We start from the raw sequence: 16275 nt of genomic DNA on the forward strand, positions 1-16275 counted from the left end.
CTTTCTCGTTGCATAATACTAGATCTAAAATAGCCTGTTCTCTAGTCGGTTCCACAGCATACTGCTCTAGAATACCATCCTAACACATTCCAAAAACTCGTCCTCCACAAACTCATCCTCCACAGCATTAGTGCTCATTAGGTTTACCCAGTTTATATGCAGATTGAAGTCACTCATGATTACTGTATTACCCATGCCACATGCTTCTCTAATCTCCTGATTAATACCATGCCCCACACTACCACTGCTGTTTGGTGGCCTATAAACAACTCCTACCAATGTTTGTTGCCCCTTGCTGTTTCTTAGCTCCAGCCAAACAGATTCCACATTTTGTTCTTCTGATCTGAGATCCTCCCTTACCAAAGTACTGATCCCATCCCTTATTATCAGCACAACACCACCTCCTTTTCCTTTTTGCCTGTCCTTCCTAAATGTCGAATATCCTTGAATATTCAGTTCCCAGTCTTAGTCACTGTAGCCAGATTTCCGTAATGGCAATACATCATAGAAACAAAAATAGGAGCAGGAGTAGGCCATTCGGCCCTTTGAGCCTGCTCCGCCATTCATTATGATCATGGCTGATCATCCAACTCAGTAACCTGTTCCCACTTTCGCCCCATATCCTTTGATCCCTTTAGACCCAAGAGCTATATCTAACTCCTTCTTGAAAACGTACAATGTTTTGGCCTCAACTGCTTTCTGTGATGGCGAATTCCACAGGCTCACCACTCTCTGGGTGAAGAAGTTTTTCCTCTTCTCAGTCCTGAAAGGTTTACCCCGTATCCTTAGACTATGACCCCTGGTTCTGGACTCCCCCACCATCAGGAACATCCTTCCTGCATCTACCCTGTTAAGCCCTGTTAGAATTTTATAGATTTCTCTAAGATTCCCCCCTCACTGTTCTGAACTCCAGCGAATATAATCCTAACTGACTCGATCTCTCCTCATACGTCAGTCCCACCATCCCAGGAATCAGTCTGGTAAACCTTCGCTGCACTCCCTCTATAGCAAGAACATCCTTCCTCAGATAAGGAGACCAAAACTGCACACAATATTCCAGGTGTGGCCTCACCAAGGCCCTGCATAATTGCAGCAAGACATCCCTGCTCCTGTACTCGAATCCTCTCGCTATGAAGGCCAACATACCATTTGCCTTTTTAACTGCTTGTTGCACCTGCATGCTTACCTTCAGCGACTGGTGTACGAGAACACACCGGTCTCGCTGCATATTCCCCTCTCTCAGTTTATAGCTGTTCAGATAATAATCTGCCTTCCTGTTTTTGCTACCAAAGTGGATAACCTCACATTTATCCACATTATACTGCATCTGCCATGCATTTGCCCACTTACCCAACTTGTCCAAATCATCCTGCGCCTCTCTGCATCCTCCTCACAACTCGTCCTCCCACCCAGTTTTATGTTGTCTGCAAATTTGGAGAAATTACATTTAGTTCCCTCATCTAAATCATTAATGTATATTGTGAATAGCTGGGGTCCTAGCACCGATCCCTGCGGTACCCCACTAGTCATTGCCTGCCATTCAGAAAAGACCTATTTATCCCTACTCTTTGTTTCCTGGCAGCCAACCAATTTTCTATATATCGCAATACTTTACCACCAATCCCAGGTGCTTTAATTTTACGTGCTAATCTCTTATGTGGGCCTTTGTCAAAAGCCTTCTGAAAGTCCAAGTAAACCACATCCATTGGCTCCCCCTCTTCAACTCTACTAGAATTCTAGTAGATTTGTCGAGCATGATTTTTCTTTCGTAAATCCATGCTGACTCTGCCGGATTCTACCACTGTTCTCTAAGTGCTCTGCTATAAAATCTTTGATAATGATCATACCCATTTACCTTTATTTGTGCCTTTAAATCATCTGTCTTGTTGCGAATGCTGCGTGCATTCATGTAGAGTGCCCTTAACCTTGTCGTCATGACATTCTGCATTCTCAGCCTAGTTGATACTCACCTTTGTTTCGTCTGCCTTCTAACGTCGCTTGCTATTTTTCTACCTCCTGTTACCAGCTTTACTTCCTTCCAATTTGAGCTCCCCCTCAGCTTCCCATCACCCTGACAAGCTAGTTTAAACCCTCCCTAACAGCACTAGCAAATTTCTCTGCGAGGTTGTTCGTTCCGGTGCTGTTAAGGTTTAGCCCGTCCATCTTGGTAAGTTGCAACCTGCCCCAGAACTGGTCCCAATACCTCAGAAATCTGATGCCCTCTCTCCTGCACCAATTCTCCAGCCATGTGTTCATTTGATCAATCCTCCTATTCCTATGCTCACTAGCATGTGGCACTGGGAGTAATCCTGAGATTACTGCTTTGGAGGTCCTGCTTTTTAATTTTCTTCCTAACTCCCTAAATCTGCTTTCAGCACCTCATCTCTCTTCCTACTGATGTCATTGGTACCAATGTGGACCACGACCTCTGGCTGTTCACCCTCCGCCAGAAGGATGTTCTGCAGCCGCTCTATGACATCCTTGACCCTGGCACCAGGGAGGCAACACACCATCTTGGAGTCACGTTTACTGCTGCAGAAATGCCTGTCTGATCCTGTGACTATTGAATCCCCTATCAGCATTGCTCTTCCGCTTTTCTTCCACCCCTCCTATGCAGCTGAGCCACCAGTGGTTCCCCGGACTTTGCTCTGGCTGCACTCCCCCGAGGAACCATTGTTTTCACCAGCATCCAAAATTGAAAATTGATTAGCAAGCAAGATAGACTCAGGGGACTCCTGCACTACCTGCCTGGTTCTCTTAGACTACCTGGCGGTCACCCATTCCCTCTCTGCCTGCGTGCTCCTAACCTGTGGTGTGACCACCTCCCTAAACGTGCTATCCACGTAGTCCACTGCCTCGCGGATGCACAACTGTGACTCCAGCTGCTGCTCGAGTTCCGAAACCCAGAGCTCGAGCTTCTGCAGCCGGTGACACTTCCTGCAGATGTGTTCGTGTAGGACACGTGGTGCATCCATGACTTCCCACATATCGCAGGACGTAGATTCCGCTTGGCAGAGCTGACCTGCCGTAACACAATTTTAAAAACTGTTTATTACAATGAGAAGTAAAATAACTTACCAGTTACTCACCAATCAGCCTCTCGTGGTTGTAAGAAAAGAAGAAAGAATTTGCATTCATGCAGCATCTTTTACATCCCCACAATGTTCCAAAGTACTTCACAGTCAATAAAGTACGTTTAAAATGCAGCTACTATTTTAATGAAAGAAAATGTGGTGGCAAATGTGGTAAGGTGCCACAAGCCACAGAGAAATAAATTATTAATTAATTCGTTTTAATGATGTTGGCTAAGCAGGAAACATTGGTCAGCACACTTGTTCTTCTTGGAATAGTATCATTGGATCTTTTAGATCTACCCTAGACAGTCACCTGGCCCTTGGCTTAACATTATATGTGAAAAACAGCACCTCTGACAGCACAGCCAGTACTGCACTATTACTGCATTGAAGTGTCAACTTAGATTACGTGTTGTCTTTGAACTGACATGTTTATGACTTAGAGGTGAGAGTGCTGCCAATGAGCCATGGCTGACATTTGAGTTGCTCAATGCATTGCATAACATGGTTAATAGGTCAGACATTGATACTAGGTAGAGATGTTATTGTAGTTGGTGTTGTTGAAGCAGTGCAGTATAAGTATTGCTTATGAGGCAAGAATTGCTTTGAGATAAACTGAGTGCTTATTTGTGCCAGATAAATTTTGAGCAAAATATATTTTTTAAACATGCCTTTGGAATTTTTCAAATATTATCAGTATTGCAGACCAATCTTGCAGGTTCCTGGCGATGGCGTTCTGCTGCCTGAATTCTTGTTTCTGCCCACCTGATAGGCAGTAATTCCTTCTGTGTTGTGCAAGAGTCTGAGCCTGAATATTTAAATGAGGCCAGTAGTTAAAGGGCAGAAATCAGATTTGAGTGGTAGCATAAAACAGGTGGTATTGAACAGGCCACCCATAATACACTGGACAGATCACCCCCTAAAATATTCAGTTCCATTGAACTAGTTACCAAGCAGGACATATAACGAGTGGCCAATATGGTAATACCCGTCCAAGATGAATTTTTTTCCCAAAATCATCCTATACCTTGGCATGCAAATCTCTCATTCACCAGGCACCCCTACATGCACTGGCCTGAATTTTACAACGGGCCCCTCGTTGCAGAGCCGCTGTGATATTAAACGCGGCGGCTCATTTAAATGACCGGGGCAGATGTACCCCCACCCCGATGGCATGGATGGGGCAGGTGTTCCGTCCCCGGCAATGGTGTCCGGCACCTGTGCGCCAACACCATTTTTAAAGGGCTTCGAGCCCTAGAAGACCATTTCAATATTTAAAGAAAAATCAGATGAAACTTTATTTTAAAAATTTTTATTCATGTTTCTCGCCCCTCTCCCACCCCTGCAACAGACATACGCTTCATTCCATGCCCTCTTCCCCCCCCCTCCCCCCCAACCCTCACAAAATACCTTGTGTACCTGACCTTCCCCCTCCCCCTCCCCGCCCCCACACCAACACTCTCAAACTTTTTTGTTTAACCCTTCCCACCATCCCCTCCACCAATCATATTAGTTTGACCCCACTCCCTGCCTCCTGCACTGAAATACTTATCTGCTCCCCGCTCCCCACCAGTGTCCCGCATCGGATTTCTGAACGGAGATCCAAAGGCATGGGAGGGCTGGCCACTGGCTACAAAATCTGAGCAGGACAGACGGCAGGAGCAGGTAAGTATTTAATTCATTTGTTTTAATGAATTTAAATAGATAGCTTGGCCTCCCATTGCCGAGCAGCAAGGGGGCCACCATGAGATCTTGCCGCTGCCAGCAATATCCGCTCGGGCCTTCCCGTCGCCAAAGCCTTTGGCGAGCCTCTCTCAGAGACATTTTCCACTGTTTTCCCCCCCCCACCACCCCCAGCCCCGATCCCCGAGGTTGGGAGGGTGCTGTAAAATCCAGCCCACTGATTCTGCTCCAAATTAACAACAAGGCCATTGATCCAGTTTATTGTTTGCTACTACATTAAATGTGCTTGGTATTCATTTGACTTACTCTAATTTCCCATTTAAACTTGAATTTTCTGATTACGGTCATCTTTTTAAAAAAAAATGTTGACCAAAAAAAATTTCTATTTGCTCACAGGTGATTTGATTTGCTTTGTTAACCTTAATCTGGGAACAAAATTGCACCCTGAAGGCAGTGTAATGGTAATGATGCTACCCAGATATAAGATATTTCTCTCTTTTGATGTAAGAATTAAAAAAATGTCCTAAATACAAAATGCAATTCATAAGTGATTTGACTTGAGGCTGTTTGAAACTCTTCACTTGATTTTTATTTTTCCCCAGTTAAATGCAATGGCAAACCGAGCAGCAGGAAAAGGATATGAAAATGAAGACAACTATTCAAACATCAAGTTTCATTTCATAGGGATAGAAAACATCCATGTAATGAGAAATAGTCTGCAAAAACTGCTGGACGGTAAATATTTGTTGTGGGGACAAATGCACACTTGCATAATAAACCATCCTGAGACAAAATCTTTACCCAACCTTGGCATTTTGTTTCTTAATTTTTATTCCGATTCTTGATGGCTTGATGGGCATATTCAGCACTCCGTATGGATGTGAGCCATGCCTCTCAGGAATGACCCAGCTTTGATCCTTGATCTGTGCTGATGTAACTTATCTCAGCCAAGACAATCATTGGGAAGGAAACTTGGACCCAGAGGGGACGAAATTAGCTGAGGCTACAGTTCCTGATTGTGGACCTCTACTGGAAAACATACATGTATGAATTACAGATTAAGGATGAGGTTGTACTTGCCTGTGATGCATCCTGTGGTAAAATAGCCTTTAGTCAGTCAGTAACTATGCTGATACATGCGGAATAGTCACTTGGACAAGAAGGATAGCACTTGTGGGACTCTACCCCAATAGGTCTCTGAGCAGAACTTGCAACTTTGACGGTGGCATAAACAGGTGCTAGCGATCGCCTGCCCATTTATATGCTGTCCCTCTGCGCATTTACAAGCTTACCCTCGGCCCATTTAGATGCTCCTCTTCTGCCTGTTATACGCTCTCCGTTTGCTCTTTATCTGCTCTCCCTCTACCCATTTTACACTGTCCACTGCTCATTACGCACACCACGCAAAGTCAAGGGAAAGAAGAATCTGGTGGGGTGTATAATGGGTGGCTGATTAGCTACCATGTGATTTATCCTCCACTAAATTGTAAGGGTGGATTCTGAAGCTGGTGCTGTCCTAGTTTACAGTCTCTGGTTGAGTCTAACAATGTTAGTTTTCAGAAGGTTAAAACTTAAAACATTACAACATCAAAGGCACAACCTGTTGATGAATTAGTGCATTTACGATGCAAAACAAATTTGTATTCTGTGATTTTTCTTACTTGGTGAATTCTTCAACTTATTCAAGCAATAAGCAATCTGCAGGAGATGCTAAATAAAGTTGTTTTCCTAAAAGTGGGTAAAAGTGAATTAGTTTATAACACTGGCATGCATCTCCCATGTTCTGGTGTGAACAGCATTGACGGAGGCTTGGGGCAGGTTATTTTGGCATCCTGTTGGGGTATAGTGCATTTCCTGTCATTGATATTGGCTAGAACCAGATCAGCATTCTCTTCCAATTAAAAGATAACCTTCCGGAGAAGGGAAGACAGCAGAAATGGGAGAAATGTTATCTTTTAAACCACAGACTTCATCGTTTGACTTTTACTATCAGTATATGGTATTGAATTATACATGCTGGAAGGCCAACATTCTGACTTGCTGAACGATCCACCAACACAGTGGCTGGTGCAAAAAAATTGAGCTTTGTGGATTGGGGGCACAGTAATAAGTATCCAGTTGGAAGAAATAGAGGGAGAGACATGTATTTTTTTTTGTGTGGGCCCTGTTTCATGCTGTGTGTATTTTGATATGGCATTGAACGGCCATCTGAAGATTGCATGGTGACTACATAGTCACACTACTGGGTAGAAGCAGAGAAGAAGCCCTTTTGATAAGGTGGTGGAAAAGCTATGATGAACTCCACTTAGGATGTGAAGAGTGGTCGGCTGATTATAAGACATATCCTTCAATTGGCTTGTCTGTTTTCAGTTTCATAATGTAATTATTTAGTGAAGTGCAGGTATACTAGACAGTTGCTCAGATAATAACATCATGTTTTATAGAATCATAGAATGGTTACAGCACAGAAGGAGGCATTTGGCCCTTTGTGTCCGTGCTGGCTCTCTGCAAGAGCAACTCACCTAGTCCCAGTTCCTGCCTTTTCCCTGTAGCCCTGCAACTTTTTTCTCTTCAGATAATTGTCCAATTCTCTTTTGAAAGCCATGATTGATTCTTCCTCCAGCACACTCTCAGGCAGCGCATTCCAAATCTTAACCATTCACTGTGTAAAAAAATCTTTTCCTCATATCGCCTTTGCTTCTTTTGCCACTTGTCTTAAATCAGTTCTCTGGTTCTCAATCCTACTCTGTCTAGACCCCTCATGATTTTGAACACCTCTATCAAATCTCCTCTTAATCTTCTCTTCTCCAATCTATCCACATAACTGAAGTCCCTCGTTCCTGGCCCCATTCTCGTGAATCTTTTCTGCATCCTCTGTAATGCCTTCACCTCCTTCCTAAAATGTGGTTCCCAGAACTGGACACAATACTCCAGTTGAGGCCGAACCAGTGTTTTATACAGGTTTATCATAACTTCCTTGCTTTTGTACACTATGCCCCTACTTATAAAGTCCTGGATCCTGTATGCTTTATTAACTGCTTTCTGAACCTGCCCTGCTACCTTCAGTGATTTGTGCACATATACCCCAGGTCCCTCTGCTCCTGTACCTGCTTTAGATTTGTATCCTTTATTTTATATTGCCTCTCCTGTTCTTCCTACCAAAATTAATCACTCCACACTTCTCTGCATCAAATTTCATCTGCCACTTATCTGCCCATTCCTTCGACCTGTCTGTGTCCTCTTGAAGTTTATCACTCTCCTTCTCACAGTTCACAATACGTGAAAGTTTTGTGTCATCCAAAAATTTTGAAATTGTGTCCTGTACACCCAAGTCTAGGTCATTAATACATATCTATCAAGAAAAGCAGGGGTCCTAACACTGACCCCTATGGAACCTCACTGTATACCTTCCTCCAGTCTGAAAAACAGCGTTCACCACTACGCTCCATTTCCTGTAACTCAGACAATTTTGTATCCATGCTGCTCGTCTCCCTTTTATTGCATGGGCTCTAACTTTGCCAACAAAACTGTTATGTGGCACTTTATCAAATGCTTTTTGGACGTTCATGTAAATCACATCAACCGCATTACCCTCATCAATCCTCTCTGTTACCTCATCAAAAAACTCAATCAGGTTAGTTAAACATGATTTTCCCTGAACAAGTCCATGTTGGATTTCCTTAATTAATCTACATTTGTCCAAGTACTATTAAAGTTTTATTGCTGAAAATAGAAACATGTTGTCGAAGCTTTTTGTCTTGCACTCATCTGGACAATCCGCAAGAATACTAATGTAAGGGAAATAACTTTATACTATATGAGAAGAAAGTGCTAATTGGTTGGCAAGTGAACTCTGGTAGAGGCATTGCCTTGAAGAATGCACCAGTTTATGGTGACTGACAGTTTACTGCCAAGCTTTGTTTGAAATTTAAACCAGACAGCTTGACTCTGGTCAAGGCATTGCCCTGAGGAATGAATCAGCGAATGGCTGTCACTTATTTTGTTGAGCTGAAACAGATGCATTGTTTGTACATGTTCTTTCTGTCTGCAAAGAAAAGGGTCCTGTGTATTAATATATGTAGCTTCCAGTACGCGCAAAGGCGCCACACTGTGAGCCCTATTGACAATCTTAAATTGGTTGTCAGTGTAATTTTTAGCCCACTGAGGATTATTTGGCAAATGTTGTCCAATTGCGGAATCTCATCTAATGTTGGACACTGTTTTGAGTTTTGCAAGCACGGGCTGGTTGGGTACGGCCTGTACCTTGCCCGTTGTGAACAGTGGAAGAGACATGTTGTTTGATACGATCCTCCTTGACCAATCAGAGTCAAGCTGCCTGGTTTAAATTTCAAACGATGCTTGGTAGTAAACTGTCAGCCACCATAAACTGGTGCATTCTGCATGGCAATGCCTCTACCAATCAATCAGCACTCTTGTCTCATACAATATAAAGTTGTTTTCCCTTACATTGGTTTTCTTGCGGATTGTCCTGTTGAGTGCAAGATGAAAAGCTTCGACAACATGTCTCTATTTTCAGCGATGCTCAAGCTCTGCACTACCAAATGACTATTTATTAATTTTGTCTTGAATTATCATTTCTAAAAGCTTTCCCACCACTGCAGTTAAACTGACTGGCCTGTAATTGCTGGGTTCATCCTCACATTCTTCCTTGTACAAGGGTGTAACATTTGCAGTTCTCCAGTCCTCTGGCACCACTCCTGCATCTAAGGAGGATTGGAAGATTGTGGCCAGTACCTCTGCAATTTCCACCTTTACTTCCCTCAGTATCCTTGGATGCATCTCATCCGGTCCTGGTGACTTATCAACTTTAATTATATCCAGCCTATCCAATACCTCCCTTTTATCAATTTTTAGACCATCCAAGTGTCTGAACTACCTCCTTTTTCGCTATGACTTGGGCAGCATCATCTTCCTTGGTAAAGACAGATGCAGACTTCTCATTTAGTACCTGAGCAATGCCCTCTGCCTCCATGCGTAAATCCCCTTTTTGGTCCCTGATAGACCCTACTCCTCCTTTTACCACCTGTTTACTATTTATATGCCTATAGAAGACTTTTGGATTCCCTTTTATGTTAACTGCAGTTGGACAACCTAAAGCCAATTTCTAATGGGCTCACAGCCCAACATCTAGAAATTTGGCAATCTTACTCAAAGGTGTCACAATGATGGTGTGTATGCAAAATGAACAATTGATCATGCAGCAGGGAATGATTTTGCATATTTTAAGGCAGAATTGGTGAGGGTTTGACCTTGTGTTCTGTCTTGTACATGAGTGCTTGATGCTGACGTTGGAAAACAAAAAAATGGCTGTTATCATTGTGTGTGCTGTTTCTTTCTCTTACTCTTAGGTTTCAGTTTAGTTAAATTATGAAATCTTATTGGGTTGGTCAAGTAAAATATCCAATTTAATTCCAAAAAATTTATAAAATATTTTTGATCAGCTTTGCATATGAAATTGTTTAGCAATCTACATATGTTGCTTTTTTATATTGTAAGTGGTAATTTAATGAATTCACTTGTTATCATTTTTGGATTAACTATTTTTGCATAACAATATTTTTGGTAAAATAGAATTATAAAATGATACAGCACAGAAGGAGGCCATTCAGCCCATCATGGCTGTGCCAGCTCTTTCATAGAGCTGTCCGATTGATCGCACCCCCCTGCTGTTTCTCCATTGCCCTGTACATTTTCTCCCTTTGAGTATTTATCTAATTCTCTTTGTAATGTTATTGAATCTGCTTCTACCGTCCTTTCAGGCAGCGTATTCTAGATCACGACAACTTGCTGTACAGAAAAGTGCTTCCTTATGTTGCCTCTTTTTTTTGACAATCACCTTAAATCTGTGTCCTTTGGTTACTGACCCTTCTGCCATTGGAAACGGTTTCTCCTTATTTACTCTATCAAAACCATTCATCATTTTGAACACCTCTGTCAGATCTCCTCTTCATCTTCTCTGCTCTAAGGAGAACAACCCCAGCTTCTTCAGTCTCTCCACATAATTGAAGTCCTTCATCCCTGGTATCTTTCTAGTATCTTTAATGCACCTCTTTTAAGACCTTGACATGCTTTCTAAAGTGTGGTGCCCAGAACTGAACCTAACACTCCATCTGAGGATTATCCAGTGTTTTATGGAAGCTTAGCATAACCTCCTTGCTTTTGAACTCTCCAAGACAAGAATCTGGTATGCTTTTTTAACAACCTTCTCAACTTGTCCTGTCATCTTCAAAGATTTGTGTACAAATGCCCACAGTTATCTCTGTTCCTCCACTGCCTTTAAAATTGTACCATTTAGTTCATATTGCCTCTCCTTATTCTTTCTACCAAAATATATCACTTCATACTTCTGTGTTAAAATTTTATCTGCCATGTGTCTTCCCATTTCACCAGACTGTGTCTGTCCTGCTGAAGTCTGTTACTATACTTCTCATTGTTTTCTACATTTACGAGTTTCCTGACATCTGCAAACTTTGAGATTATGCCCTGTATACCCAAGTCCAGGTCATTAATATGTATCAAAAAGAGCAGTGGTCCTAATATTGACCCCTGTATACTTTCCTTCAATCTGACAAACAACTATTCACCACTATTCTCTGCTTTCTGTCCTTTAGCCAATTTTATATACATGCTACCATTGTCCCTTTAATACCACAGCCTTTAATTTTGCTAACAAATCTATTATGTTTTACTTTGTCAGTCACCTTTTGAAAATCCATGTGCATAACATCAGCTGCACTACTGTCATCCACTCTGTCCATTACTTCATCAAAGAACTCAATCAAATTAGTCAAACACAATTTGCTCTCAGCAAATCTGTGTTGATTTTCATTTATTAGCCCATACTTTTCTAAATACCAATTAGTTTTGGGGGGAAATTTCATTTGCATAGTGCCACTTCAAAGCAGCGCTAGGCAGACCATGTCGGTTCCCCAGGGCAGACGACACTGCTGGCTGCTACCTGCGCGGCCCATGGCGGGTTTGTCCATTGATACGATTGAGAAAACCCATCTTCCATCCTCACCTTCTCTTCCTCTTCCGTCCTCCCCTTCTCTCCCTCTTCCATCCTCCCTTTTGCACCCCCTTCTTCCTCCCCCCCCCCCCCCCATACTTCTATTCACCCTCCCTCCATGCTTCACTTTCCTCCCCCTCTACCACAGTCATCCTTCTAGTGTCTTCTGCATAAACCTTTGTTTGTTGCCCAAGCCAAGTTCTTATATAATTTTTGATTCTTTGCATTCTGGAACCTTCTGTTATTCCTCTCAATCAACTCATCTCTGCTGTTAGTATCTTTTGCTTGTCAACTTTACTTATATTCTAAAACTTAGATTTGTTTAATAATAAGGAATAATCATATATTTGTATACTTGTACCTTTTTTCGCAAAATATCATCTATATTCTGCTTAATCTTTCAAAAGCAGTAGAAGCAATTCCAATTCTTATTTTGATGTCTTCTTCACAACTTCCATTCCCTGACACTAACCCACCAAGGCTATCAGACTTTCCAGCTGTCCAACTGCAGCCCTTCAGCTGTAACTTGACCTTTACCTTTTTGTTAATATGTAATCCGATTTTTCTGCTCTCCACATATACCATATCATTTGCTACAAATCTGTTCTGGATGTTACTATAAGCTCAATGTCATCAGCAAATCTGAGATCGTTTAAAGTCTTGCCATGTAAAGAGAACTCATCCAATATCACCTTTTAGAGCAAGATTCATTACTGCTTCCAGTACTAGATTAAATAAAGCAGGTGACAGTGTGCATCCTCATCTCTCCTTGACTGTTGGTCGAAACTATTCTGTTAGCTTCCTAACCACTCTAACAGCACTCAGGGACTTGTTATAGATGTTTTCTCTCAGTCTCAGGAGTGCTATGCATCCTCAAGATATACCTATTCCCTTCTTGCTATGCACCATCAGAGATTGTTTACTCCAAAACAACTGGTCGCTGTTAAGAGAGGATATTGGGACAAGCGCTAACCACAAATACCATGCAGCCTCCTTAGTGAGCACGAACAGGCATTTTAAGTGACAATCAGCCCCTTACTGAGCCTTTGGGTGACCATTCCTAACACATGTTTTAACTTCTTTACCAAGATGGTATCTTGCACTAAATATGGGTTAAACTGGAGTTTCAGCGCCATCTTGGCTATCTTGGAAGATTTTAAGTGCCTGAATGCGCAGGAAAATCTTGCCCCTATAGTCTACAGGGAGTGCTGGTTCTGAAGTACTTCTTTGGTGGTTAAATGTCTTGTGCTGAAACAAGTTGCTTCCAACAAGTTGCTTCCAAACATGAACATGACTGGGAGAATGAACAGAAGCTATGCAGAGCAGGACAAGATCAGAACAGAGGAGGAAGAAGGGCACTCAGAGGGTGGCCATACCGCCCAGGGTCTTTAAAGAGCAATTCTCTTACCTGAACTTCATTGAGGACCAGTGCATAAGACATCTTCGCTGTTACTGAAATCTTCCAACTTTTACAACCACATCTGCAACCGCAGAGCAGAGCAAGGGTTGTACTGCTTGTGGCTGTCAAAGTGACTGTGGCTGTAAACTTTTATGCATCTGGCTGTTTCCAGGCTGGTTCTGAGATATAAGCAACATTTCGCAGTCTGTAGTACATTGCTGCATAAGGAGGTCACTGAGGCTCTCAAATAGAGACAGCTTCATTGAGTTTCCTCTTGCCAGAGACAAGCAGACAGAACAAATATGAGTATTTGTATGGATTACAGGCTTCCCCATGGCAGAGGATGCCATTGATTGCATACACATCGCCTTGCCTGTGTCTCATGTGAACTTTGCCATTTTCCTCAACTGAAAGGGATTCTACTCTTTCAATCTGCAGCTGGTGTGTAACCAGTATCCTGGCAGCAGTCACAATTCCTTCATTCTGTGGCAGTTCTCTGCCAGCAACATTTGTCCTACCATGACAAGTCAAAGGCTATGGGCAATGAGGGTTGTCCACTGATGACATGGCTCATAACCCACGCTCACTTGCATAGCCAGGCATACAATGAGAGCCAAGCTGCCACAAGGAGCATTATAGAGCACATCATTGGCACCCTCAAACAATTCCGCTGCCTGGACTAATCTGTAGGAGCTCTACAGTAGTCGGCTGAGTGGGCATCAAGACTTGTGGTATTATACTGCATGCTGCACAATCTGGCCATTATGAAGGAACAGCCCTTGCCACCACCTATCGGGCAAAAAGCTGGGGAGCAGGAGCACGAGGAGGAGGGTGGAGTGCAATAAGAAATGGAGATACAAGAACAGCAAAAGGAAGAGGAAGGGAGGATACGATATAAACAGCCCTTTCTGACTGCGCTCTACATGATCAAATAATTCATGAGCAATGCCAGTAATCTCAAACACAACACCCAATTCACCAACAGTTCCTTACATTACATTTCCTCTGTCATTGGCCATCATATCATTCTCTTTCGAACAATATGAAGATAAAAGCCACCAGAAAGTGCAATCCAATCCAGATTTGTAAATTCGGTCATGACATGGATGACATATACAAAAATAATCTAAATCACCTTTTGAGCATTCCCTTAGTGCTTCTTCTTTGTGACATTGCCTCTCCCAGTGCTCCTGTGTGATTCTTCCCCAGTGGTTGCAGCATGGGTGGTGGAAGACTGCTGATCTCTAATTGAGGCCTTACAGGACAACCTTGAGCAACTCTAGGCTGTGAAGGTCCGACTTCAGACTGCACCATCTCAGAATGGGAGGCAGCAGCCAAAGCTGGCTGACTGACTGACAACAGCAAGGACACTGAAGAGGTGGCAGATGTGAAAGGATGAATGTTTTTATCCTGAGAGAAGATAGCAGGTTTGTATTCCATGGAGCCATTGCCACTCCCCTGGAGGCAGCGCCTCAGCAATCCTAGTAATCTGTTAGAGGGAAGATTGATGGACTACTCTTCAATGCTGGAAGCCCCTTTGAACACTGGTATTCACAGCCATGATTAACATAAGAACGTAAGAAATAAGAGCAGGGTAGTTCATATGGACCCTCAAGCTTGCTCCGCCATTCAGTACAATCATGGCTGATCTTTTGCCTCAACTCCACTTTTCTGCCTGCTCCCCATATCCCTTGATTCCCTGAGAGACCAAAAATCCGGTGCCACATCTGATGGCAGCAGTCTGAGCTTCCACTGAAGCATTCAGACTTTTGGTGGAAGCTGCTTGTGCTGCAATTGAATCAGCCATCAGATGTTGTATCATGCTGGGTTCCACAGGTCTGTTGATGGAGGTGACCACCAGTTCCATGCTGGAAAGGATGGGCGCCAAGCTCTGCACAAAGCCCTATGCCAAATTGGTGCTTGACATTGAGCGCAGACTTTCTTACAGGCTTTCCAGTGCACCAAGCATAAGGATGTGTACACCTATCAGCCTTCTTCTGTAGTCTGGCTTATTGAAGTTCTCATCTGAGTCCTCTGCAGCAGAACTGGTGTGCCACTTACCCTCCATTGAGCTGACAACCGCACTATGTGTTTCCCCCAACCCTGGCTCCTGCGTACTTACGCCTGGTGTGTCTCCACATTCAGATTCCCCCTCTATTGTAGCCTCTAAAATATAGGCTGTGACAGTCTCTGAGCTAGTGGCTACAAGCGTAAGATCGATTAATGGTGTTTCTTCATCTTCACTTTCTTCTTCCTCTTCCTGACTGGGAAGTTTCTAGTTTTTGGGTATCTGAAATTAAAAAGGGACAATAGTTGGGTTGTGGTGAGGGCAGAGGGAAAATATGAAGTGAGTGCTTACACTCTCTGCAATTTCTCAGCCAGAAGAAATTGTGAGATGAGGGCACGAGGATTAATGTATGCGGATACGCTCATCATTAATTGCTTCAGCGCCGGCAGTGGCCACCACCTCAGCAATGCCCCTTCCTATGATGGCCAGCACTGTCTCCTCTGTGGCTGTTAAAACATGCAGGCATGCTTGTTCTCCAGTTCTTTGCTGTTGCCTTGTTTTGTACCACCTTCTCCAGCAAGAAAATGGGAAGTGTGTCAAAGAGTGTCGTGCAATATGTTTGGATGATGTGCCCATCATGGTTGAAGAGTTGCCAGTGTATGTTAGCTGTGAGTTGTTGGTGTGGGGTTTGCAACAGTGCCAATGTGTGACGGTACGGTAAAGCATATGAATGTTAGGATTGAGTAGGTGAGTGAGGGGGGAGGGGGTGTAGTGAAGTGAGTAGTGGATGAGGCTACTGGTGCTTTTGCGAATAAGAAGTCATTCATCTTAACAACTTGTATAGGATCATTAAACTTCTTCCTGCACGGCATCCATGTACGATATCATTAACCTCTGTTCCTACTTCTTCCCACTGCCACCTGAGCATGTGTCTGGAAGGCTTTCTGCTCCCCTAAAGATACAGGACATCTCTCCTGCAATCCACTTCTTCCACCAAGGCATTATCTGAAAACCATGGTGCATGCTTTCCACCATATTCACCCATTATTCAATGTTTAGCAGCACAGATTCAGCTCAAAAA

General features: G+C 43.1%; 1 protein-coding gene across 1 annotated transcript in view; it reads left to right on the top strand.

The window, feature by feature from the left end:
• Positions 1-16275, top strand: part of mtmr7b (myotubularin related protein 7b) — a 128261-nt gene that overhangs the window by 59354 nt on the left and 52632 nt on the right. Inside the window, exon 7 of the mRNA XM_068034711.1 lies at positions 5360-5492. Within this exon, the coding sequence (XP_067890812.1) occupies positions 5360-5492 (133 nt within the window). The remainder of the gene's footprint in view (positions 1-5359; positions 5493-16275) is intronic.

This window comes from Heterodontus francisci, chromosome 1, assembly GCF_036365525.1.
Source record: "Heterodontus francisci isolate sHetFra1 chromosome 1, sHetFra1.hap1, whole genome shotgun sequence".
NCBI lineage: Eukaryota > Metazoa > Chordata > Chondrichthyes > Heterodontiformes > Heterodontidae > Heterodontus > Heterodontus francisci.